Consider the following 23,914-nt stretch of genomic DNA (forward strand, 5'->3'; position numbering starts at 1 on the left):
TGTTTGGAGAAGAAACAGGATAACCATGCTGTAGTAGTAAGCAAGTTGTTACCGGCATGTAGAGACAGAGGCTGTTGTTTCACAACCATCTCTGTCTTTGATCCTTCCAAAGTGAACTACTGACTGTAGAGCATATTAGAAGACATTCCTGTTAGTGTGTACTTCAAGAAGTACATAATGTTGTAGTGTAGTTGAACATGTCAGTAAGGTAAACTGTAAGTTACTCAGGTTACTTTATATAGTTTCTCCAGTATTCTTTTTTCAATTGTGTCTGTGAACTTATGTGATTTATGTATTGTGATGTATTTAAAAAATTATTCATATGTTTGACTTGTAGGATTAAAATTTAGGCCAGCGAAGGACGTTGAAGATGTTTGGAGTGGTACCACTAGCCTGCTTCACTTCAATGCATACTTTAAAGCTTCCAGCTTCAAGTTTAAAGAGGGAAGGATGTACTCTTTTTTTCTTTTTTTTTTTTCCTCTAAACTTCTGGCAGAGGAGAGCTTACAAATGATAACTGTTGCCATCTTACTGCATTTACAGGTTTTGCAGAACTCAAAGTAAATCAAGGCTTGAACTCTCCAAAGTCTAAACATAAACAGAGGATAGTTTTAAATGAATATAAATTTTAGAGAATGTAGTGGTTTTATAATGTAATAGTAGTTGTACAAGAATCAGATCCCTGTTTCCCCACAGGCTGGGAATAATTATTTCACCACATCACACTAATAATTGCTTCAATCAATTGATGGTACATCAAAGGTGTATTTTTTTGGTAGTTGGTTTGAGACTTATTTGCTGGTGCTCTCATCACTAACAGATATGACAGATGGCTGTGATACTAGAAAGAGAATTCTTTTCTCTGGTTTTGAATAAGAAATCCAAGAAATAAGCCTAGTGCAGAAAACAAAGCTTGGAATGACCTTGCTGAAAGAAATTTGGTAATAATTATTTTTACTCTTTACATGTTATGATGGCAGTAGAGAAGGATCAGAGCGAATGATTCAGAAATCATCAGGCATGGAAAGGGAAGATCTTGATACTGATTAACACCTGGTTATGTTTGTATAATCACACACTGCCAATCTTCAAAGCAATTCTATTAAGTTCTTGTGCACTTCCTTTTATAGAAAGATTAAAAATGTTTCCAGTGCCATTTAAGAAAATCCAGTATTGAGGCACATATTTTTCCAGTTTATGAAATACACATTTTTTTTAACGAGGAACTCAGTGGTGACAGCTCATTAGCATTTTGTAGGTGTTTACTTTTGTCTTTCAGAGGGTTAGAAATTCATGGTTTTAGTACATGTAATTTTAATGAAAATTGATCCAGACTGCAAAATTCAGATACCTGGTCTGAGTTTATTCAGGAGCCATTCACTTCTCCTGAGTGCCAACTGATGGGAATGATTCAATAATTTGATATGGGAGATAGTCTCTTTCCTTTTCCTTCTTCTGTTTTATCTCCATAAAAAATTAAAACTTTTTTTTTCCATCACAGAAGTATCTTTTTAGTGTTGTACGCTCTGTACCATCTTACTCCTGCCTTCCATGTTAGCACCAGCCTACTGTGGCAGACTGCAGTTAAAAAGGCACATTGTGCTAAGCATCTGAGCATCATTTTCCATGGTTCTTAATAGTATATTTCAGTATTTTTTCTATATGTTAGTATGTGTATCACTGCTGAGATGCTTTGGTATAAAATCTTAACTGTAAATCAATAGGATTAATTGCATTTTTAATGGATATATATAAGTAAAAGATGCTGATTACTGACAAAAGGAGTGAATTTGTTGAAAAAGTAAATCCAGGCAGAAGAGACAAGGTTTCTGTATTGCCAACAAGAGATGCTTATTTATTCATTGACAGATTTAAGAAATGTCTCAATGCTATGATGTATATTTTGATATCGTTATAGAGGTCCTTAGGAGGTACCACTGAATGTGGTACATTCAGTGATATCATAGACTCTGTATGAAATAAGAATTGAAACATTTCAGTGTGCTGAGTTAGATTGCAGTCTGGCAAACCTCTTATTTACAGCCTTTTTCTTTTCTCTGTATGGTATTTGGTTTTTGTAGATTTTACTCATTTAAAACAACTCAACAATCCAAAGTCTCGCAGACTGATCATAAATGGATCTATGTAATCCTGAGTTCTCTGCACTGTATACACTAACATTCTAAAATTACATGTACTAAAAACATTGCTCATTTGTTTGCATTGTATTAGTCTGGACATATGTTCATAACTCCTTTTCTCTTGAAATGCTCCCAGGTTCAGACTGTAAACTTAAATATGTGTAGGAATTCAGGTATCTTCTTTTGCTGGTGCTGTGAGCTAAGAGTTCCTGTTCAAGAAAAATGCAACAGAAAAGGAAGGAACAGATACTTATATTTAAATTTGTGTGACCAAAGAAGATTCAAAAAGAGTCAGATGTTGCAGTATGTAGCCACTGTATTCCATCCTTTTTATTTCCTGAGGGTTTTCATCCAGCCTCTTTCCATACTTCTGAGCCGCTGCAGGTTGATCAGTCCTGCTGCCTACTTAGAACAGCTCAATTCTTCGAACTACAGTTTCTGTCTCCCACCTATTGCCTACCTGGGTCAGCAATGATGACTAGATTAATCAAGTGCTCTGTTATTGACCTTTCTGTGTTGATTTGTCACGTATATGTCATTTGCTTTCCTGGTTTATGCTTTCTGAATGTGATTTACTTTATTCAAGATATAATAAAAGGAGGAGTTTAATAATTGACAAAGCTGCATACTTTTCTACCATCTTCTTTGTAAGTCATGTATTTTCTGTGATTCACTAAATATTCTGATTTATGTGCAGTGAATTAAAGTGAATTAAACCAGTTGCTACCTTGATGTTCTGAACCATCTATCAGAAGACTGCAGCAAGAATTGGTAATCTCTGTGTGAGTACAGATGTTCATATTAATTTAGTATGGACTGGCAATTCAGGAACTCTTTGTGTGTGTTTCAGCCATATCTGCCTCAGAGGAAAACAGGCTATACCTGACAGAGAGCTTTTGAACTAAAAGGAAACCTAATCTTTTTTTTCTGCATATATATATATATATATTTCCTTTGTTTTTCAGTTTTTTTCTGTGACTTCTGTATCCAAGAAGCCAAGATGTCATCGCTGTTCTTTAGATGGAAACATTTTTATTTCTGATTTATTTTGTACTGCTTTCCTTCAAACACTGTCCAACCTGTCCCCTTTTTTAACACCTTAGAACTCATAAGGGGCGTGTTCATTATTGCTATTACAAGATGCTTGTTTTTTTTTTTTTTCTGTAATTTCACCCTAACTTGGCATTGTGGTCTCAGATGCCATTTTACTTGGCCCGTAAATCAGTCCATCTCTGTAGCATGCAAAGCAACCACAAATGCAAACTAAATCGGAGCCTAACTTGAAAAGCACTTTTAGTGGCACGTTCCAAGGCTGTACTTTATAGTATTTATGCATGCTTTATTCTGTCCAAGAGGAAATGGTGAAATATGTGGAATCATGATACAAGTAAGTACACAGACGAAGGAAAAGGAGGAGACAGTGTGAGAATGCTCATGTATGTTAATGAAGAACAGAGGGATTTTAAAGGAATCTGAGAACTCAGGGTTACAGCTAGTTGTCTGACACTTAAACTACAAAACCTTACTTTTTCAGACTTTAAGAGAAAGATGTTTGAAGTATTAGATATGCTTGTTCCTAGCAGTAACGTATCCAATGGTATTAAAAAGAAAAAGCCAAATGAGAGATCATGAAAAAAACAGCATAGTATTATATCTTTAACCAGTACACGTGTGACTGTATTCAGTTGTTATACAGAAATTTATAATTGCATTGCTCTCTTCTTATACAGACAAAATGTCTTTACAAAAGGCAAGTGATTGAAATGCTTGTATCTTTTTGCCTAACAAAATGCCAGAAGGAACTTGCTGCCCAAAGGCTCTTGATTTAATCCTAGCATACCATTGTTCTTTTGCTGTGTTAGGTACAGAAAATATGCCTTCTGTTAATAATGGGAATGAGAATCTGCATATTTCTCTTACGGCATGAAATTACAGCATCACCACAGGTAAGGTGTTAGCCTCTGTATCTTTTCTAAATTAGCAAAGACTGTGAAGAATGTTGTGCTGTCCTACAGTAGTTAATGTGTCATTTGAATGATGCATACTTTCAGTATGCATCAGCATCTGTTGTTGCATTAATATTGTGTCTGTTTCAAGTGCTTTAGAAACAGTGCATACAAATGTTTTTTCTTCCTCTTGAAAATGACAGTTTTCCCAACAGTTTTAATAAGGGCTGAAAAACACGAAGTGCTTTATCTCCTATTTGCAGTACATAAAACTGAAGAAGAGTGGCCATACCTTCAAGTTACCTGAATCTTTCAGACTTCCAGATCTTCAAACTTCTCATAGGGACTTTTTATTCTTTATTGTATAGAAAAAATTTAAGGTCAAATGGCATCGATTTTTAAGTGGTCAATTAAAACTAATCTAGAACAGCAGTCGGTTTTAATATACTTTGTTTATACTACATTTTATAATGTCACATATTAAAGACTAGTATCTGAAACTAAAGAAAGTGATGTGAAAGATGTTACCCAAGCACTAGTCTTGAAGAGTTGTACCTTCTTCTTTGATTACCTCTCAGCCAACTGAAACAAACTATTGCTTCCAAATGCTTTTGTAAGCCACAGTATCCAGGCTCTTTCTAAACTCATCTCCTTTCAGCTCAGACAGGAGCACCTCTTCATTTTAGTTTTACCTGTAAACAAACGGCACTACAGCTCATAAAAAGAAGCACTCAAAGTGGCTTATCTCATGTCTCAAGGCTTACTATTCCAAAGCAATGAGCAACTTCTATCGATTCACTGCAGTCCTTTCATGTTGGTCTCTGAGTCCTTCCATGTTTTGGTCCCTGGTTGCTCTGTAAAGTCACAGAGGCTGTGTAAGTCTCCTCGCTTCCTGGCCTGAGTAAACACCATCACTTCATGCTGATTTCACGCTGGGAGAAGATTGAGAAAGGTGTAATATCCTCGTACCTATTTCCCACAAAGAACTTGAGTCACTTGAACTCAACCGAAGTCAGTGGTGGAGCATTTAAACCAGACAGCAATTTATAGTACCAGTGATAGCCACAAACACTCAGTTTCATAGGTCAGTCCTGATGCAATCAGCCCTTACCTCACTACCTCACTATACATACTTCTTCTGCCATCTGTCCTCTTTGGTCATCACAGCCTTTGATCTGATTGCAGTAAAAAGAAGTAAGATGAAAAAAAACAACAGTGTGGTTTTCTGACCACTCTTCTAACTGTCTAGACTTCTGAGGCTGTCTCATGGTGAGAAGGCAATGTGTCCCTTGTTCATCGTTCTCATACACATTAGGACATGGGCAGAGAAGATCAGGTCTGCATCTGGTTTCAGTATAGTGCCCCATGCTCATCTTAAAATGTTGTTCTCTCTTGTTTCAGTCATGTTATCTCCTTTTTCTCCCTTCTGTCTCTTTAGTTTTTTCAGAACATGACCTAAGGAAGATCACCACCCCTAACTTATTTATAATTCTGTCAAACTCTCCTTTTTCTGGACAATCTCAGTAACCATTTTATGTGAGCAACTCACTTGCAACTTCAGTCTTTCATGTCCCACTCCTATTTTCTTGCTTTAGCTTGGACATTCTTAGCTCAGTGTAGCTTTAGGAGAGAGCTGATTCTCTTAAGCTTTTCTGCTGTTCTTCTGCCCTTGGGCACTCCAGAACACGTAATCCTGCCTATGACTCAGCACAAACATCCGGCTGTCACGTTAACTCAGACTTACGTCCAGTTCTTCAGGCTTAGGTTACATCTCTGCTAAAGGCTCCTTTCTGTATAACAACTTCCACACAATTAAAAACCCTTATTCAGGTTCCTGTTACTTCACAGCCAGAGCTCTACTCCCTTCCTGAAGCCTGAAGATGCAGTCCTGCCTTGCTCACAGCTAACTGTTATTTTCCTGTCCCATCACTCCTTTTATACCCTTTTGATGACTTCTCATCTTCAGTTACATTAAAAATAATCTATTGCTTCCACTTTTCTGATGTGTCTTAATTGCTGATATATGCCAGATGGTGAATGGACCATCACCCAAATCATCACCTAAAAACTCCATTGCAAATCCTACAGTAAAGACATAGACAAAGACCATTGTCAACTTTGACAACCACTAGGCTCTCTCCTCTCTCCAGCATCTCTTATATCATTAAAAAATAGGTTCACTGATGAGGGATGTATCTATTTCTGAAGGAGTTGCCAGAGCATATGTCCTTTGTGATTTCCCTTTTAAACTAAAAGAAATAATGTGCAATTGTATCTATAATACAGCCATTTTCAATCTGATAGCTGTGAGATTGTGTGTGAGGTTCATCTTCCTTTTTAAGCTTATGAATATTTCCGTTTTTTTTTTTAATTTGTTTCTGGCTTTATGAATTGTCTTTTCTTGTGCCTCAAATGATAAACTGGAGACTGGAGTGGATCTATAACTTTATAAGTTGACTTGTGATATAAGAACTGTGATATGAAACAATAGTGGCCTTAGAGATGATTCTGCAAAGGAAGACAATTTGGCAGTAGACTCAAAAACAAAAATGTGTGGGCCTTAAGGTAGAATACAGAGACAACTCAGCTCATTCTCTCTAGTCTGGCCATCTATTTCTAAGATTCTTTTAAAGTGGCCTATTGCATTATTTCCTCCTCATTTTGATGACAAAAAACCCAGGGGTGGGCTGAAAATTTGAGCGTTATAAAGAAAATAAACTATATTATCCTTTTAACAATACCACATCCCTGTGTGGTCCAGCATTCAGCTCTGGTGCCCACAGCACTAGGTGGGAACGTGTGTTCCTTTGCATCCTGCAGACATGCAGCATCTTGTCTCAACCAGGCTCTGAATCCTACTCACTCAATTCAGTCATTATCAGTGGTCCTATCAGCATGCAATTTTAAATCAGCTTGTGTAAGTATACTAGATTCCTCTATGAAACAGTGCAATTACCTTTCAACATTGCTTTACAGACTGGATGTGAGTAATGTTTTGATAAACCATCATGATATTTCAGAAATGTGAACTGTCTCTGTAAACAAACTAGCAAACTTTCTGATACCTTCCTGTTGTGTTCCTTCCTGTTGAATTTTCAGCAGTCATCTCCTAGAAGTATTGCCTGTTTGCTTATTTCTGTCTGCCTGTACGAACTGTGGGTGGTCACAGGAGAAAAGGTAGAAACTCTGTATGAGCTGTCATTCCAGACGTGAAGTATTAATGCAGCAGTATTTCTTGTTGTAACTTTAGCTTCTGTTTCTTTCAACAAGGCATAGCAAGATATAGGGAATAAAGTATGACTACCTGTATTCTTAATTAAGTGAGGTACAAAATAGCAGTTCTGGAAGCTCTTCTGGCCAAAGGGGAACCAAAAATCAAATTAAAATACCCCTTGTTGATTTTCACTTAGCAGTAGTGACCAGATGCTGTGACTTGTGGAGTTGTTCTTTAGTAGTTCCAGAATTGATGGAATAACTCTGTCTTCCTCAGATAAAATGGTGAAACCTATCAGTGCTGTGGCTAGCTCAACCTGGGAATTTTGTATTCCTGAGGATTTTACTCTGATTTGGGTTTGTCACTCATTTTGCAATCTGGGAAGTGCAAATTTACTTGACAGGTTAGAAGATTCTAATGCAGACTACAAGGACTGAAATGCATATATATTGTACTAAAACGTGTTTGTCTAGGTGTCAATCTGTGTGCTTGTCAAAACATGACTCCATTAAGTACCATTAAATTGTATTTAAATTACAAAGTCACCTACGAGATATTCCTAATATGCCAACATTTAAAATAGAAGTAATTTATATTTAGATCTGGGAGTGTTCCTTTAGCATCTTAACTACAGAAGCCTAGTTTTAGATACACCTATTTTAAAATGTTGGTTTTGATTTCTCATTGTTTAATTTATAAGAGGTTTTGTGCTTTAAAAGTACTTTAAAATCTCAGAATCAGAGAACTTCTGTAATAATTAATCATTTAATTTATTATTAATTTTAAATGCTTTATTTAAGAGTAAATTTCCTTTTCCTCTTCTGTTGTGTACTAGGTAGTTTGCTGCATATACTTCACTTGGAAATGGGAGAATAGCTCTTGTGCCTAAAAAATTGGATTGGAGATGAAGGTAGAAAGAAATGACAAGAAATGAAAGAGCTAAGTATCATAGCCAAACAATATTTTTATTTCTTCTCTCTACCCAAATTTAGATTGAAAAGTGTAGGTAGAAGTGAAATGTACTTCATTTCAATCTGCTACTGGTTGAGAGGTATCCTACCAACATTTCATAGAATCATAAAGGTTCGAAAAGACCTCTAAGATCATCCAGTCTAACTGTCAATGCATCCCCACCATGTCCACTAGACCACGTTCCTCAGTGCCACATCTGTCTTCTTCTTGAACACCTCCAGGGATGGTGACTCCATCACTTCCCTGTGCAGCCTGTGCTCTTTCTGAGATGCAGTTTTTCCTAATATCCAACCTAAATCTCCTCTGCAACTTAAGGCCATTATCTCTTGTCATATCTATATTATTTCGGAGAAGAGGCCAACCCACCTCACCACAGCCTCCTTTCAGGGAGCTGTAAAGAACCTTGAGGTCTTTCCTGAGCCTCCTCTTTTCCAGACCAAACCATCCCATTTCCCTCAGCCTCTTCCCCTGTGCTTTAGACTCTTCACAGCTCTGTTGCCCTTCTCTGGACATGCTCTAGGGCTTCAGTGTCTTGTAGTAAGGGGCCCAAAACAGAATACAGTACACAAGGTGTGGCCTCACCTCCTGCATCTGCTGGCACTATTTCTGATACAAGCCAGGATGCCACTGGCTTTCTTGGCCACCTGGTCACACTGCTGGCTCATGTTCAGCCATCTGTTCACTAATAGCCTCAGATCCCTTTTCTCCCTGCAGCTTTGCATTCTGCCCCAAGCCTGTAGCATTGCCTGGGGTTATTGTGACCCAAGTGCAAGACCCAGGACTTGATCTTGTTAAAGCTCATACAGCTGGCCTCAGATGAACTCTTCCTGCCAGCTTGGTGTCATTTGTGAACGTACGAAGGTGCACTCAGTCCCCTCATCCAGATCATCAATAAAGAAGTTATACAGGACCACCCCAATACTGACCCCTGGGAATACCACTAGTGACTGGCTGCCACACAACTGTGAGAGAGAAATTTGTTTTCAAGATTTGTTTAAGATTTTCTTTCCAGTTTTTCATAAGAACCTTTTTCTCTGTACTTTTTGTAAACCCCAGGTGAGACGTTTTAGTAATCTAGTGCTATTTATCTACAGAATGATGTAACAATAGTTGTGTTGTCTAGTGTCTCAGCAATCCTTTTACAAGGTAACAGTAAGATATTTAGAAGGATCTGATGTGGAGATTTTTTTTTTCCTGAAAAGGAATGTAAATTATGTACAAATTAAGCCCTGCCCTTTTTTGGCTCCCAGCCCAGCCACCAACTACAAAGGAACAGGAACAACAAAAGGACCTGAGCACACCTGAACATCTCTGTTTGCCTGAGCACCTTGTGTTACTAATTGTTCGGCAAGACAAGTCTCTTGTCTTTCTTGGACAGGAAGCACGGGGAGAACACTGACATCCAGGATTCTACCAAGGGTACTTACTATTTCTTTACCTATTTTTAAAAACCTGAAATGTTTGAATCTAACTTTCTAGGGGGGAGTAATTTCTGCATTTATACATTTGAAATGGCAGTAGGGGAGCTAAGAACTCACACCATACATACTGCTTAAGATGTAACTATGCATAATATGCAGAATGCAGAAATAAACTTCTATATAATCTTCAGAAACAAGGACGTTACTGATTCTGGAAATATTTTCTTACGCAATTGTATATATTGAAAATTTGTTAATTTCTAGTTCACCTGAAGCTGATGCGTGTTCACATTCTATCAGAGCCTTTTAGGAAAGAGATTTCTAGCAGAATCTTCAAAATTATGTGATAGAATGCTTTTTGCTTTTTAATCTATAGCTAACTTAAAATATGAGGAGATATTAATCAGGTGTCAGCATTCAAATATATGCCATTTAACAATATGTTTTTTAATGGCATATGAGACAAGGTTGACTCTCGCTGTCTTTACAGTGTACAGAAAAGTGTATCTTTTAATGGACTGCAAAGTGAAGTCATTTTATGTGGCTTAGAGCTGCTGCAAAGCATGATTTAGAGATGTAAATTTTATTTTCCTTAACACAAGAAGCATATCTGTTTTATTTTAATAGTTCTTATTTAAATTGTGCTTGGAAATGTAGATTATTTTTCATTTTTTAAGTATCAGGATATTTTTCAACATAAGGAGCTCAAGTTTCCATTGTTATGCAATTGAATTTAGTGGGCTGATATTGGTGATGAAACAGTATAGCAGCGTGGAGACTGCTACAAATTATTTCCCTGTGTCTGAAATCAGAAAAGCAGAGCAAAAAGAAAAAAAGAAAAATATGAAAAACAAAATTTAAAAAATGTAAAGAAGTGATGACAAAATAGCCTGTGACTGCAGGGTAACAGACTGTGGGATGCACTTCCTGTGGTTTTTTTAGTATTTCTTTGTCACTCTGGAAGTGATGCAGCTGTCAGTTACCAGACATGGCCAGTTCTGCATAATCTGTGCTGAACACCAATGTAAATGACTGAGAGTAAAACCTACGCCCTACTGCTGTAATGTTTCTACAAATACTCTTGAGGAGTGTGTGGGGATGTTGCTAGCTGGACCCATTCCTGACTATGAGAGAACCACAGTAATTTGCATGAATTGGGTCCATATTCTTTAATCTAAAGTGGCAGGCACACAGCTTGCCTCCTACTTTACTGGTATTTAATTTGAATGTTTTTAGGTGTATATACTCTGGATTTCTATCTAGGGACACGAGGGAATCAAGACAATAGGGCTGTCTGATGCAGGAAAATTAACTTGTTAATTAACTTGTTAAAATTAATTTCTTGTGAGTATATCATGATTTGGAATACTGTTAATTTTAATTGCTGAATATGAGTGCCTATCTAAAGAGAAACGATTCTTGTAGAATAAACTCACTTTTCATCCAGAAGAAAGTGTACAGACTGATAACTCCTGTGGAATTGTGTATCATGGAATGAACATAAAATTACAGAATGATTATGGTTTGGGAAAGACTTCTAAGATCATCTGATCCAACCATCCATCCAACACCAATACTGTCCACTAAACCATGTCCCTGAGTGCTACATCTATCCTTTCCTTAAACACCCTTGGGGACTACGACTCTACTGTTTCTCTGGGCAACCTGCTGCAATGCCTAACCGCTCTTTCTGAGAAGAAATTCTTCTTAATATCCAACCTGAAATTCTATGATACTCAAATCAGTCTTCTGAAGTACATAAAACAGCTGTATACAAATGACCTGATGAAAAGAAATATCAACAGAAGTTGGTAAGAAGTTGGTATCTCTAAAATACTGTAGTTTCTCTTCATTTCTATATAACATGAAACTAATAGATAAGAGGAAAAGATTTTATTGGAATGTAAAAGTATCCAGATTCATTACAAATTTTACGTAGAAATACCATTACCAAAATTACGAATACGCATAACTTAAGCATATTAAGATAATAAAATAGATATAAATAAAAATAGTATAGTTACAAAAGGATCATTGTAACATGAAATTTACTGAAATTCTCTAAATTCCAGAGTACCATGCAAGAATTTTCAAGAGACTTTTTATCTTGCAGCCGTGATGCAAGAAGGATCTACAGAGGAGCTTCACAGGGACCTCCTATGTGAGAGCAAACTAACTGAGCACACTAGAGCACTGGTTAAAAGCAGAAGGGCAGTGGTGACAGGAGGTGGAGGCTACCTGGGATACAACCTGGGATGTGCTCTTGTCAAGGCAGGAGTTGCTGTTGTTCTGTTTGACATACAAAAACCTAAATGGGAAATTCCAAATGGTGCAGACTTTTTCAAGGTATGTTGAAACTGCATATTTAACAGCAGTGAAATAAGTCGTACCACTTCTTGCACATACTACTAATTGCACATCAGCAAGTTTTCTCTTTAGGAATTTTTAATAAAAGTTTTTCTGTAAATGGTTTTAAAGACAGTAAGAAGTCATTGTAAAACGTCTTTGCATGCATAAATAACTGACTAAAAGACAGCAAGCAGTAGGAGTCCAAGTGGTCAGTTCTTTCAGCAGTCAAGTTCTGAAGAGTCCTGTTTTGTTATGCACCATTCATACTTAACCTAAATGAAGGAGTGAGCAAGGAAGTCGTGATGTTTATTTCTCAAGCTAATTATTTGGAGTAAAAATGTGAGAGCAGGACAGGGAAATAACGATCACATATGTAGCATAACTTCAATACAAAGCATGATTAAGGAAACCAGGGCTTTCCAGACTGGGAAAGAGATGACTTGAGAGTGGAAGACTGTGAAAGGCATGGAAAGGCACAGAGTTTGACTGCTCACTGTTCTTTCCAGTACAAGAAAGAAGAGTCATTAAATGAAATGAGGAGTCAGATCAGTATAAACAAAATAGATTGTTTTCTCATGCAGTGAGAAAAAATGCGTATACAAAGTCTTGCCAAAAGTTTGCTTCCACTGAGTTTGCTAAATAGGTAAGTTAAATCAGACTCAAGAAATACTTCTAAATAAAAATACATGGTGGTGGAATAGTGTTCTGGAGTATCACGCTAGTGATCAGACAAGTGTCACAAAGGCTTGCCCTGCACCTGCTCTTCCTAGAGTAACCATTTATGAACCCTGATTACTTTTGACTCCTAACATAAATACTACATTTATTTATTTTGTCTGCAAAGGAGAGAGAGCAAAAAAGACCAAAAATATTTAATGTTCCTGTGGGGAACGGCAAACTGCAGTACTTCCTGATGTGGGGGGATGCTTATTCTTCACAGTTCTTCAATCAGGTTTGGGAATCCGAGTGTGCAGGCACACACTAGCACTTTGTGCATGGCTCCTGCCACCTTACACAACTTCTAGCTAGACAGCTTACACTAGTTCTAGCTGATCTGGACTGAGTGTTTAGCATAAGATCTCTTAAACACCATCACCAGAATTAGAATGTTGACGGTAAAGCTGAAAGTAATCACAACATTCCTGTCCCAGGGGCAATCAAGGTGGTGATGCAATTCTTCTAGCCATGTCACCGTGTGAGAAAATGGTGAGGATGGCAGAGGAGGACACACGATGATGCTCTGTGTGGTTGTGCAGTGGACAGAATAATGGGCCAGACAAGCTTCTAGTCTGATCCAGAATGGCTGTTATTATGCTCAGTTTAAGAAACAGCTTTTAAAAAACTTGGAGCAGTGATGGAGTATTGCCAACAATTCGAAAACCACAGGCTTGATTTCTTGATAAGGTACATCTACAGAATTTGTCTGAAGTTGGTGCACTGATGCCAATTTACATCTTTTTGAAGAGATTCAAAGGATCTGTCTCAAACAATGTTGAGAAAATTATTATAGTTTAATTAAAAAAAAAAAATTCCTAAGTGTAGTGAATTATCTACAAAATGAAACTACAAGGTAAATAAGGTATTAAGGCACAGATCTCTAAGGCAACTTGATCAGTGATTTGGAGCTTGCTGATATCATTTAGACGGTGTAGCTATGTCAGGATTTGATTGACAGTAGGAAGTGTAAGTCAGCCATGCTTGTGCAATATTTTTGCAAACTCAGATGAAAAAAGCTGAGTTGAAGACTGATGAGATCATCTTTTAATCTTATCTCCAGCCATATCTTTTGTTTTTCTATCAGTTTCACCATGATAAATAATATCTAATACTTTAAAATCTCCTAATTTGTAAAGAAGTGCACAATCTTTTTATTGAAATACCACACTAACTTACACTGATACAATTTAAAATTCATGTAGTATATACTCTTCCGTTTTAACCTTGAACAAAACTTGTGTTTCTGAGTACTTAAAATAAAGCTTAGATAGGCAAAGCGACTTGTCCAGATGGCAGAAGCCAGATCTTAAGGTGTAATTGCTGTCAGAAAATGAGTTCTCAAATTTGGTGATTCCTTGGCAAACAGCTGAACTCTCCTTGCTATGTTTTAGCATCATTTGGGCTTCATTCTCCTGCCCTCAAGCATATGCTGCTCCCATTCAAGTCAAACAAGTTTTGCCAGCCTTCAGGACTAAGTGTGAAAATATGTGTTTGTAATTGAGGCTATCAAGAGTCATGATTGTTTTGTAATACAGTATTAAGAAAAGTCTTAGTCATGGATTTTTCTCCATGTTTGTGATACTTTATTTAATGTTAGTTGATGATATGAGAAATAGATCAGAATAAATTTTTGTTAATAGCCATATTGAATATTGAGCATAGAGAATGCAACAAGCTCTATCAGTCAAAATCCATTTTTTTCTCATTTTACAGGGTGATGTGAGGGATTATGAAGCAGTGCTCAAAGCATGTGAAGGGGCTGACTGTGTTTTTCATGTGGCTGCTTGTGGAATGTCAGGATTAGAACAAGCAAGTACAATTTTCCTAACGTTTTCTTTCTTTATTCTTGTGAAAGAAAAGATCTGTCTGCATACAGAAGTCAGAGAATATGGTTAAGTGGTATTTAGGTGAGACAGAAATTGATTATGAAGGTCAGGTGATCCATGCAGGGAACAAGGGAGGCGTTCCTTAAGGTAATAAATGTCAAAGCATGAAAGTAATGTGCTACTCAAAGCAAAGCAAGGCAATTAAAAATGAGAACTGCTAGAAATCTCTGTAGGTCAGGACATTGTGACACCTACAAAGAACAAAGGCCATAGGTCTTCTAGATCTGTCAGCTGCAATGATTTTATTGTGAATGTGACTTGATAAATTAATTAGATTTTATGCAAAAATTTTTTATAGCTTCAAAAGAAAGAGCAGATTGAATCCATAAATGTTGGTGGCACTGAAGTCATAATTGATGGTATGTACTTAGACTTTCTTTATTTGCATCTGACCCAAACCAAGTGAATCTAAAAAGCTTCCAATTGGATATTTTCTGTGTTGGTATGGCATTTAAAAGAGGCTCTTCCCCTCTTAATCTCCAAGTATGATATAAAGCTAGGTGTGCAGAACAGGGCCCTAATGTAAAATAATCTACAACAGATTTAAAATATTTCAACCTTCTAATGCAGAAAATTAACTTTTTGGATGGAATGAAACAGATTCCTTCACAACAGGTAGGAGATTTGCCACTGGATTGGTCTGAGGAGTTTTCAACCTGGATTTCATGCCATGGCAGACCAACTTAAACTCTCCACCATGAAATGGTTTATCTTTTTCCTTCACTATACAATGAAGAAGAATGATCTTTTTTCTTCACAGAAACATCATGACAGATATTAAACTTTGTTGTGTTGTAAGCATTTAGGTGCCATAAATGTCCTAAGTGTACTTAGTTGTTATGTTACCACTTCACTATATCTATCCCTGTTTAGCCTATCTAATCTGACCCTTTTCTATTATACACTGATTTTTAACTAATATCTGCTAACAAATGTCAGATTTCCTCCTGTATATTCAACTCCAGAAAAGAACATTTCAAAGTATATTGTATGTTCCAAAGCTACCTTCTCTTTGCTTTTCCATCAAAACCCAAACAACAAAAACAACAATCAAAAAGCAAAATGGCAAAAATAGTTCTAATATAGACTCATTTCCATTCTGCCTGGGGATTACTGTGGGCTATTATTAAACAAACAAACAAAAAAACAGAATAATTACAGTGAAGTGGCAGGCAAGTAAAGGTCTAAATGAACTAGACGGAAAAGGTTGCAACATCTTACCTTCTTACCCCAACATCTGAACCCACAGAAACATGTCCTGTCATATGTCTGTAGGCTCCTAACAATGCAAGAATCTGGGAGGAGTATGAACCTTGTGGCTCCCTGTTAATCTATATTTTAATAACACTTTTTATTATCGTATTTTCTTCCCAAATGTTTACATCAAATAATTATTTTTATTATTTTCAAAATAGCCAGGGAGCCAACTGGACTGACTGCTGTGTAGATTCCAAAAATCTTAACTTTGTTAATATTAATTCACTTAAACTTTAGAAGCATTGCTAAATCAAAAGGAAATGTGGGTTATTGACGTTTGCAATGACAGATGCAGCAGAATTTAGACATCTTACTGTCAGCTGGAATCCTTAATTAAGACTTTGTTTTGGAAATTATACCAGTTTCATTTGTATTTACTGTACCACTGGTTGTACACTGACAGCACATGTTTCTTGCTAACATTTCTTGGCCATTTCTCATTTATGAACAGATTGACACAGAGTTTAGTCATACACACTGGAGAGAGCTAATACATTTTCTAACATGACTGCTGGCCTCTGCAGATAACTGTGGTGCAAGAAGCAGAACTGCTTGCTGCACTCTACAGGGCAGAAATGATGGTCTGCAGACAGGCTGCTGTCCCAAATCCCAACCCCTGCAAAGACACAGATGGTTTTCAGAGCTGTTAGATCACCAGAAACATTTGTATACTCATCTCCTTTTTATTGAGCTTGTAAAATCAACATTTTTAAATAAATGTTTTTAAAAGAAAGCAGACTTTATTTTCCCTGCCAAGAGATTTCCTCTATCCAGGAGATGACAGTCTGGTGGAGACATGATAGCTGTGAATACTTAAAGCATTTGGTGATTGCAATATGAAATATTTGAACAGCACATATTTAAGATGAAATATTCTACCTGAATGAAAGATACCATTGTGTTAAAAAATATATATTTTTCTGTAAGTGTAACACTTGTTTTCAAAAAGAGTTTTCCAGCTCATATGTTGTTTCTCACTCTTTATTTTTGTTATAAACAATGTATTTTTTTATAACTTTATAGTCTGCAAACAAAGAAATGTCCCTAGACTGATATATACCAGTACAGTGAACGTGGTATTTGGAGGGAATCCTATTGAAGAAGGAGATGAAGAAACTGTGCCATATTTTCCGCTGGAAAAGGTACTTTGTTCATGTGTTGGCATGACATCTGCTGTACTCTGAAGAGCAGATTATGTGAAGGTTGATCTGGAAGCCTTAAGCTAGATTAAATTCTATGGAGTTATTTTTCATTAATAAAAATTGACCCATATCAATGAAGAGATGCTCAAATCATTGTTACTTTTATATACTATAAGTAGCTGGATTGAGAATGTTAAAATACCTAAGATGATTAAAGAAGATGGAATCTGACTGAATCCCAGGAAGATTTTTAGAGGAAGGGCTTTCAGGGAACCAGTTGCTCTGTAAACGTTGAACATCGTGGCTCCTGTGAGCCTCTGCACTGAAAAATATTGTTAAACATCAAATTCCACATCTTTATGCACACTAATTATTGCCTCTTTGATATTTCCAAACCTTGCTTTCTTGATGCTTTCTTACATCACGTCATGGTTGCTCTGAAATAGTTGCCTTCTTTGCTATAACCTTTGAGGAATGTTTTCTAGCTGAAATCTGGAGCTCCATGCATTCTGGCCTCTCTTGTGCTTGTCATTTGTTCTTTCCTGCTCCCAGCATCCTGCCTGCAGCTAAAAGCTGTAATTTTAGACTGTCCAAGAATCCTAAACAGCACTGACTACTACTCTGTTGAAGCCTCCTGAAATAGTTAGTTGGAAATGTCAGTGCAAAGCCTGCACAGCACCCCAGGCTTCTAATAAAGCATTTAAGGCATTTGCAATTAGTTGCATGTTTCTGAGCCTTAATCATATGTTTTCTTTGATGATGACCATGAAATAGCAAGCAGCAGAGGTAGATGGTTCAGGAAGGAAGGTGCAACTGCAGTGTAACTTTTAGCCATAGTTTTCAGTATAAAGTATAGCAATACAGAATTCAAGAGATGTCTAAGTCACCTAGCGTGGAGAAGTAACCACCAAACCAGCATGGGCTGTGTCCAGAATCCCAATTAATATACTTGGATGCAAGTTAATAGTAAAAGATAAAATTGGGAGATAAGTGCTTATGATTATATAATTGTAGTTATATAAAATATATTTACTTAGAAATATAAAAATAGTTTCAATAGGAAATGGAAACATTTTTGGAAGGTCTAGTTTGTTTTATTTCATATTTAACATAATTATTTAAAACTTTAATTATATTAAAAGCTGATGCCTACAGACTGGCTAGATTTAGCTGTTATCAGATATAAACATTGTCTGCCTTCACAGATACAATAATGTGATTAAAATGTTGATCGTATTCTGCCTTTCTTTATAGCATTTTAATCATTACTCTAGAACGAAGGCAATTGCAGACCAAATGGTTCTTGCTGCTAATGGGACTTTGCTAAAAGGTACTTCTAAAACATTCGGGTTTTTCCTACCATTAGTAGTGCTATTCCTTTCTCTGTTTACTGGCTTATCAATAAATAGTATATGTAAAATGAGCTGAAATAAACCTACCTTCAGTGGTTCACTAACTTTTTTATGTTCATACCAAGACAGGAAATTGTATACAAACAACAGATGGGAAAATTCAGCCTGTGTTGCCTTACTTCTTCAAATCATTTTAAAACATTACCAACTTTACAGGATTTGTGCTTTTATTGCCCATTCTTTCTGTCCCTTCAAACATCTCAGCACTGTCTGATAAATCATTCTCATAATCCCCAAGAGCTTGCTGTTGTCTTGCAAAAATAATTGCTGCTTCTTAAACAGATTGGCAATATCAGGATCATGTTGACTTCTAACATTCCATTTGTATGAATAATTATGACAGAAAATCTGTGTGTATGTAGCAAGAGAAATATTTAGCCTTGCTTTTATATACATTTTGTTTTACTCTTGCCAATTTCTCTGAACTGAAATTTAATAAATAATCATTAGAAGGGGATGCAGCTTTAGCATCTTTGATTATGTACTGAGCAAATGCCTACCACCTGTTAAACCTTCCCACATCAAAGGTGGAACTGTGCCTGTTCCCAATCTGTGTACTGATTCACGTGTAAAGTATTAATTCTAGAGTATTCTGACTAATCTGAAAGCCTCTGTTTAAGAGACCTCTTCTTCTTTTGCAATGCCATTGAGCCTCAAGCAAGCAAAGTGTCTAAATACAGTGAATTGAATGTTTTTCTTCCTGCATTACGTGTCTGCAATTATGGAGACAGGAATATTTTATAAACTTTTATCTGTAACAAAAAAAGCAAAATTCATTCAAGCAGGAGGCATAGGCACAGGGAAGTTCTGTGGTGAGAGGATTTGATTTCCCTGGCTGCAAAGGAAGGATTTTCCACTGCTACTGAATTCAATTTTATAGAGATGAAAACAAGTGGGAAGCACAGTCACGTAGAATGGTCAGGCTTTCATTACTTTCAGAATGTATATAATTCAAACAATATATGTGATTTTCCTGTCGTGTGCTGATGTCCGAACTATCTGATGATGGCACTCTGTTCTTTCCAAGGAGGCGCCAAGCTCCGGACCTGTGTGCTCCGCCCGCCAGGCATTTATGGGCCCGGGGAGCAGCGCCACCTGCCGCGGGTAGCCGTACGTGTCACGTGGTCAGCGCGGCTCCTCAGGGAGCTGTGAGGGCGGGACGTCAGAGCAAGGGAACGCCTTGACTCAGCAATTCCCCCAAAAATGGGGAAAGCTTGGTGACGATTCGTGTGATAGCAAATAGCGTGATATGGGCGCTGAGAAATGGCGGATCAAACTGTATTTTTAGGTGAAAAAAAATTGCACAGCAGAAACAACGTGGTAGAAGAGCTAGGTTTACATCCCTGATCACTTAATGAAAAGAGTGTTTTTTTAAATACACTTTTCACTTTCAGAACAGTACATTCTCATCCAGGCACCACTATGCCATCCTATTTCACTGCTGCAAATCGGGGCCACAGTCCTGAATCTATAAAACCCTACTTGTTTGTTTTTTTTCCTTGCAGTGCAATCCTTGTGCTATAATTGTGCACACGTGCAGTAAATTCTAAGTATTCAGATTGATACAAAATGAAAATAATTATACTGTGTAATAAACACTCTTCATGTAGGTTTTTTTGTTTTGTTTTGTTTTCTTATAGGTAAATATCCAGCTGAGACTATTTAACTTCAAGTTTGGGAATCACAAAGTTCTGATGAACTGGGTTCACGTAGGAAACCTGGTGCAGGCTCACTTACTAGCTGCTGAGGCTCTCACCTATGAGAAGGGTTATGTAGCTGTAAGTAAACAATATAAGCATCCTATCTCAATAGACTTGGCTTCCAAATAAGTTTCGCTTTTAATGCTTTGAGATCAAAGGTTCTCCAAAAGATTGTGTGCTAAATCCTCAAAACTCTCGTGTGGATCCACAAGCACACAGGCAGTGCAAAAGCAAGTACGTTCTGTTGATATTTTGACTTTTTTTTGTTTTTTTCTGGTTTTGAAATATACTGAAGGGTGTAAGTGCTGTTTGAAATCACAGTGAAGTCCAGTGAAAATAATTTGTTGAGCTGCTGTGTCAATTCATTGTATGTTTGCTGGTATGCTATTCACCAAATCAACAAAGATAGGTGGCTGTGTGAGAGAAAGAAAATTGTGTTTTTGTAACTGTTTTTCTCTGCTTCTTTAACAGAGTGGACAGGCATATTACATACATGATGGTGAAAACGTCGTATTTTCTGAATGGATAGTTCCATTAGTATGTATTACATACATGTTTAGCTCTGATGGAATGTATGGGCCCCAATCATGTGGTTAACTAAAAGACCATACTAACTAACTAAAGTTCTGTGCACATTAATTGTGTCCTTTTCTCCTAGCATGTCTCAAAGTTGCACTGGCTTTAGAGGAAGTTTTGTATATGCATTGCTGTGGAGTTTGGCTCTTACTGTTTTATGAGAGTTTAGCTAAGTGCATGAAAACGACTATTAGTACCTGAAAGGCCTCTTACAGCTATTAGCTAATTCTGTTGTCAGCTGGAGGACAAAAAGGAAAGTTATTTAGAATCCTATCGTAAGAGTTAAAAAGAGGTAACATTATAACCATAAAGCTGGGATATTAGGAATATGCTAAAGTTTTTGTCTTTCAATGCCTACACAGAAAAGACTTTCAGGGAAATGACTTCAGCTGAACTATGGGTCTCTGACTACATACAGTTTCTGGCTTGGTCACTTGCCCCTTTGAAATAGCATTGTTTCACATTTGCCATACAATTTAATTTGTAGAGTATAAGATGGACACCAAAGAGGGAGTGGTACTGTGTTTTCATGTACTGATGGGAAGATTAACTGGAAAAAGTTTAGATGTATATTTTCAAAATTCACTTTTCCATTTTCATGCTTCATTGCCATTATCAATTCAATCCAAATTGAATCCAAATTCTCTGTTTTTCTTTCCTTTTATGTCCCTTCTAGTTTGAAAAATTAGGATACAGTAAACCCTGGATACAAATTCCTATTCTCCTGGTTCATATATCAGGTAAATATAATAAACTACATATTTGATTATTGTGCTATTATTTAAATTTATTTTGTAAATATCTGTAAAACTATGTAATGCTTTTATAGAATTCAGGGACTGAGCCATAGGAATTATTTTAATTAATATAATCACTTATGCCATTTGATATTAATAATACCCAGATACAGTTTAAAGGCTATTAATAAGCTGAATTCATGATGTACTTAATAAATTAAACAGTGCCTTCCAGTATCTTAATTGAATCCTCTGTGATCAGTAGGAATTATAGGATGTGTAATGTCAGTGTTATCTGTTTAACAATAAACATTATTATCTAGCTGTCTTATTAAGTAATTTCTGTCTAACAGCTGCTGTGATGGAATATCTGCATCTGGCATTAAAGCCATTTTTTAGCTTCACACCTTTCTTGACAAGAAATGAGGTAAGTATATAACATGAGAGAATATTTATATATTTCTGATCAGAGTTCTCATGAAATGTGTGATATGCCCTCTGGGTACTGATGGTGTTAGAGCTTTGTCTTTCTGCTCAGAGATTAGTCCATTCAAGGCTTAGGCAGTCAATTTATGGCCTCATTTTTCCATGCCACCCTGGCCACCTCTTATAATATGATCAGAAACTAATCCTCACTTGAAGACTAGATAGTCCAGAGAGACAACATAGGGATGGAAGACAGAGTGAGTGACATGGTGCTGGCACAAGAAGAAAACAGGTACTACATCATTTCCAGAGAGCAGTCCTATGCCATAGAACTAGCTATTAAAGGAAGGTGTACAATCTCAGGTCAATGTGGTAGCAATCATCACACTGTAAGGTTAGCCAATAATTAGAAAGTTCATTAAAATAATTATAAATGGGAATGAAAAGTCAATTTCCTGCAAGCAAAAATTTGGACAAATCTGGACAAATTCGTTTTAATCTAACTTAATATAATTTATAATATAAATCAAAGTGCTTCAATCTATCATCTACAATTTTTCTTACTGTATTTTAGCATGTAACATAATAGGAAATAGAAGGGATTGAATGGACCTTAGTAACTGTAACTAGTTTTTCAGTCATTCCATATTTGTTTATCAGTTTTTATATTTCTACCTTAGTTCTATATCTGAAGCAGAAATGAGGCTGTGCAACTGGCACACTTTCACAGGTACCCTGCTTTCAAACATGGAGGATATATCCATGCAGAAGTGAATGTTTTCCAGTTCTAGATGTGCATTTCTGCAAAACTGGGAAGTCGCACCACCACAATACATACATACATACAATTCCATTATATATTTATCTGTACACATGAGTCAGCTTGGGGGAAGTGTGCTGATTTGTTGTGGGGGATATCCTTAGTTCTTACTTGTAGAGCTTATCAATTACAATTGAGAAATCAGTGGCATAAACTCCTTTTCCACTCAGTCCGCGAAGGATGTTGCACTTTGATTCTTTGTCAGCAATATAAACTTATTCTATTAGCTCTGGACAGAATCAGAATCTGAAATATGTATGTTTTTGAGTGTCTTTATTCATGTTTTTAATTCCATGTAATATCACTGTTGACATACGTTTGTTGATGTTCTATAAAACCAGATGTTGAAGTCACTTCCATAACTGTCCTTTTGGATTTTAGGTCTGGAACGTTACTGTAACTCACACTTTCCGAATAGACAAGGCACGAAATCAACTTGGTTACAAACCAAAGAAATTCTCATTTGCAGATTCTGTGGATCATTATCTTAAAACAAGACCTGTTTGCCAGGAAGGTCACACATTCCTTAAAAAGCTCTTTGTTTTTGGTCTTTTATTAAGTTTGATCATTCTTTCCTTCTTCTAGCATCAAACAGCTATCCACCTGTTCCTGAAAAACTAGTTTTGTTTCTGGGGATGAATGACCTGGTTGTTCTATATTCCTCAGTCACTATGAAATTTATTGTTCTCATTCATTATTCTTAGCATTGTGATGACTTCTCCCTGATCTTACCTAAAAAAAAAAAGTGAAAACACAATGCACATCAGGAAATGTTCCCAAAGGACAATGCAGTGACACAGAATCAAAGGAACTCACCACTGATGGGTGAAGGAAGAGTTTGAATGCATCTTCACTACTGGATTACTTCATACTGAGAATGATTTTCTAAAAACAATCATCCAGAAGGGTAAGGATTTGGAAGAGGAGGAGCCGTCATAGAAGCGCAGTGCTGTAACAAGACCTGTGGCTCCAATGAAGAGAAGACTGTCTCAGCAATTCCTCTGATGAAGCTGCTGCTACAGCTACTGCATGTTAGTGCTAGGAATTACGAAGACCTGGGAAATACTACAAAAATAGGTGAAAATTTATAAATGACAGGTGCTGAGAGGACAAAAGTCGTATTTATGTGAAACAGTTCTGTTGTTCAAAAGCAGTGTAAAAGCTGTAATAAAATGTATATATAAAATAATTTTTAGAT

General features: G+C 36.7%; 2 protein-coding genes across 11 annotated transcripts in view; both read left to right on the top strand.

The window, feature by feature from the left end:
- VWA3A (von Willebrand factor A domain containing 3A) overlaps nt 1-2,925 on the top strand; it is a 30,341-nt gene extending 27,416 nt beyond the window's left edge. For 7 of the 9 annotated variants that reach the window (XM_085237389.1, XM_085237392.1, XM_085237388.1 and 4 more), the window contains one exon: nt 338-478. In XM_085237389.1, the coding sequence (XP_085093515.1) occupies nt 338-343 (6 nt within the window). In that variant the 3' untranslated portion in view covers nt 344-478. Of the gene's footprint in view, nt 1-337 lie in introns of all 9 variants that reach the window. The other 2 variants (XR_014886759.1, XM_085237387.1) reach the window with 2 other exon arrangements.
- On the top strand, nt 2,786-23,790 carry LOC100546314 (putative short-chain dehydrogenase/reductase family 42E member 2). 2 transcript variants are annotated; one of them, XM_085237416.1, is made up of 15 exons: nt 2,786-2,923; nt 4,004-4,087; nt 8,137-8,211; nt 9,524-9,692; nt 11,808-12,040; nt 14,474-14,569; nt 14,945-15,005; nt 16,927-17,045; nt 18,300-18,375; nt 19,485-19,567; nt 20,098-20,235; nt 20,629-20,694; nt 21,410-21,473; nt 21,824-21,897; nt 23,098-23,790. In XM_085237416.1, the coding sequence occupies exons 5-15, from the start codon at nt 11,813-11,815 to the stop codon at nt 23,299-23,301; spliced, it is 1,209 nt and encodes a 402-aa protein (XP_085093542.1). In that variant the 5' UTR covers nt 2,786-2,923; nt 4,004-4,087; nt 8,137-8,211; nt 9,524-9,692; nt 11,808-11,812; the 3' UTR covers nt 23,302-23,790. The 2 variants fall into 2 exon arrangements, with proteins under 2 accessions (XP_085093542.1, XP_085093543.1); XM_085237417.1 differs by having other exon boundaries at nt 23,421-23,790.
- The last annotated feature ends 124 nt before the right edge of the window (nt 23,791-23,914 follow it).

The sequence above is a fragment of the Meleagris gallopavo genome, chromosome 16 (genome assembly GCF_905368555.1).
Source record: "Meleagris gallopavo chromosome 16, MGAL_WU_HG_1.1, whole genome shotgun sequence".
In the NCBI taxonomy this organism is placed as follows: Eukaryota; Metazoa; Chordata; class Aves; order Galliformes; family Phasianidae; genus Meleagris; species Meleagris gallopavo.

Excerpts from the sequence above, each read along its gene's own strand:
- LOC100546314 (XM_085237416.1), top strand. The coding sequence starts at position 11,813 with ATGCAAGAAGGATCTACAGAGGAGCTTCACAGGGACCTCCTATGTGAG. Across the intron at positions 14,570-14,944 it reads GAATGTCAGGATTAGAACAA|CTTCAAAAGAAAGAGCAGAT; the intron begins GCAAGTACAATT and ends AATTTTTTATAG. Across the intron at positions 19,568-20,097 it reads GCCACCTGCCGCGGGTAGCC|GTAAATATCCAGCTGAGACT; the intron begins GTACGTGTCACG and ends GTTTTCTTATAG.